Here is a 1,760-nt window from a genome sequence, read left to right on the forward strand (position 1 = left end):
CCCCCGCCGCGGCCGCCCCCGCCGGCGTCGCCGTCGTCCCAGAGCCGCAGCGCGCCGCTCAGCGCCGCGTCGCCGGTCAGGGCGGGCACGACGTCGGCGGTGTAGCCGCCGCTCTGCCAGGCGCGCTCCGCCAATAGGGACCCCAGGCTAGCCCGCAGCGCCTGCAGCGCCCTGGGCGGGCACATGCATGGTTTGTTGGATGTGCCATGGTTCAGGCTGAAAACCAAGCGCCTGGCGGCTTATGGGTTGCTTGGCCTGCGACACCAGATTGCTTTTGGCACCTACAACTGCATTCTAGTCCCCCTAGCACCGCAGGGGACTCGACCATTCTCACATGCACAATTTGAGTGCAAGCTCGCCACCAAACTAGGCCACAAGGATTGGGCGCACCTGCAGTCGCACAGCGTCACCGCCGCGTAGCACCCAAACGTCGCCGTCGACTCATCGTACTCATCCTCCTCCGCGTCCCCCACGCCCCGACCCACCGGCCCGCCGCCGCCGCGGCGGCCGCCCCGCGCGCGCTGGTGGGTCCAGCCGGCAGCGTGGGCCCGGGCGGGGGGCGGCTGGGCCTCGTAAATGAACGTAGGTGGCTGCAGCAGGGTGAGGCTGTTGAGGGTGCAGGAGCGCATCTCTGGGATGTCGTCCTGTGTGTGTGTTGTGTGTGTTGTGTGCGTTGTGTGTTATGTGTGTGTGTTGTGTGTGTTGTGTGTGTGTGTTGTGTGTGTGTGTTGTGTGTGGTGTTGTGTGTTGTGTGTGTGTGTGTGTGTGTGTGTGTGCGTGTGTGTGTTGTGGGGAAGCCGTGCTCCGGCACGCTGTTGGCAGCACGGCGCTCACGTCATATAGCCCTTCGGGGGGAATCCGTGCGGTCGCCACCCGCCAGCCGGAGGAGTCGCATTGCCCTCCACTGCACGTACAGGACCCGTGCTTCGCACAGACTGTGACCAGCTGGGTTACACCTCGGCCCAGCCCTGCCCTGCACGGCCGTCATTCGCACCAGCCACGACCCAAGCACGCTTCGCGCAGTGCATCTTTGTATGCGTTCATGATTGCAAACACACAAATTAGCTCTCACGGCGCGCGCATGCGCACAAGCGTCCACAAACGCACACACACAAACACAAACAAACACACGCACGCGCGCGCACCCTCCAGAGGTCGAGCCGTGCCGCGTGCACCCGTATCATGTGCACCAGCTTTGGGTAGGGGTTCAGCGCCAGCGGCGGCTCAGTGAGCGCGCGGAACAGCCGCGCCAGCAGCTCGTCCAGCTGGGTGTCCACGGCATACTGCAAGGTGACGCGGAGTGACGTCACCGGGGCGGGGTCGGCACCGTTGCGAAGGGCAGGGTGGGATAGGAGGAGGTTGGGGGCGCAGTGCTTGGGGGCAGCCCAGCAGGGCGCGCAGGAGTACTGTGAAATCAAGATCGAAGAAAGGAAGACAGGGAGGCAGCAGGCGGCAGGCGTGCAGAGCCAGGCCGCCGCGCGCACGCGCCGCGAGAGCCCTCGAGCCCCGCCCTGCTTTCAACTCATACGCCCCCCTCACCTGCAGCATGACGCCTTCGACAGCCACCCGCTCAGCGACGGCGCCGCTCCGCACCTGCGCACACAACGGGCAGCATTTGCCAATCCAGCCTGCAGACCAGAGCTGCTCGTGCCAGCACGCTGTTTGGCGCACCAACGTGGTTGAGGCGGCTGTGGCACCGCCCACCCACCTGCGCGTCGGTGGTGGCGTGGACCTCAGGCCCTGCCCCTCAAAATCACGCG

The 1,760-nt window shown here is 65.9% G+C and overlaps 1 protein-coding gene across 1 annotated transcript; it reads right to left on the reverse strand.

The window, feature by feature from the left end:
• Positions 1–239: 239 nt before the first annotated feature.
• Positions 240–1,548, reverse strand: MNEG_8111 (hypothetical protein; the record flags this gene model as incomplete). The annotated part of the gene is made up of 4 exons (XM_014043414.1): positions 240–255; positions 391–644; positions 1,146–1,283; positions 1,540–1,548. The coding sequence occupies 4 exons, from the start codon at positions 1,546–1,548 to the stop codon at positions 240–242; spliced, it is 417 nt and encodes a 138-aa protein (XP_013898868.1).
• Positions 1,549–1,760: the final 212 nt, after the last annotated feature.

This window comes from Monoraphidium neglectum (genome assembly GCF_000611645.1).
Source record: "Monoraphidium neglectum strain SAG 48.87 unplaced genomic scaffold scaffold01507, whole genome shotgun sequence".
Taxonomy (NCBI): Eukaryota; Viridiplantae; Chlorophyta; class Chlorophyceae; order Sphaeropleales; family Selenastraceae; genus Monoraphidium; species Monoraphidium neglectum.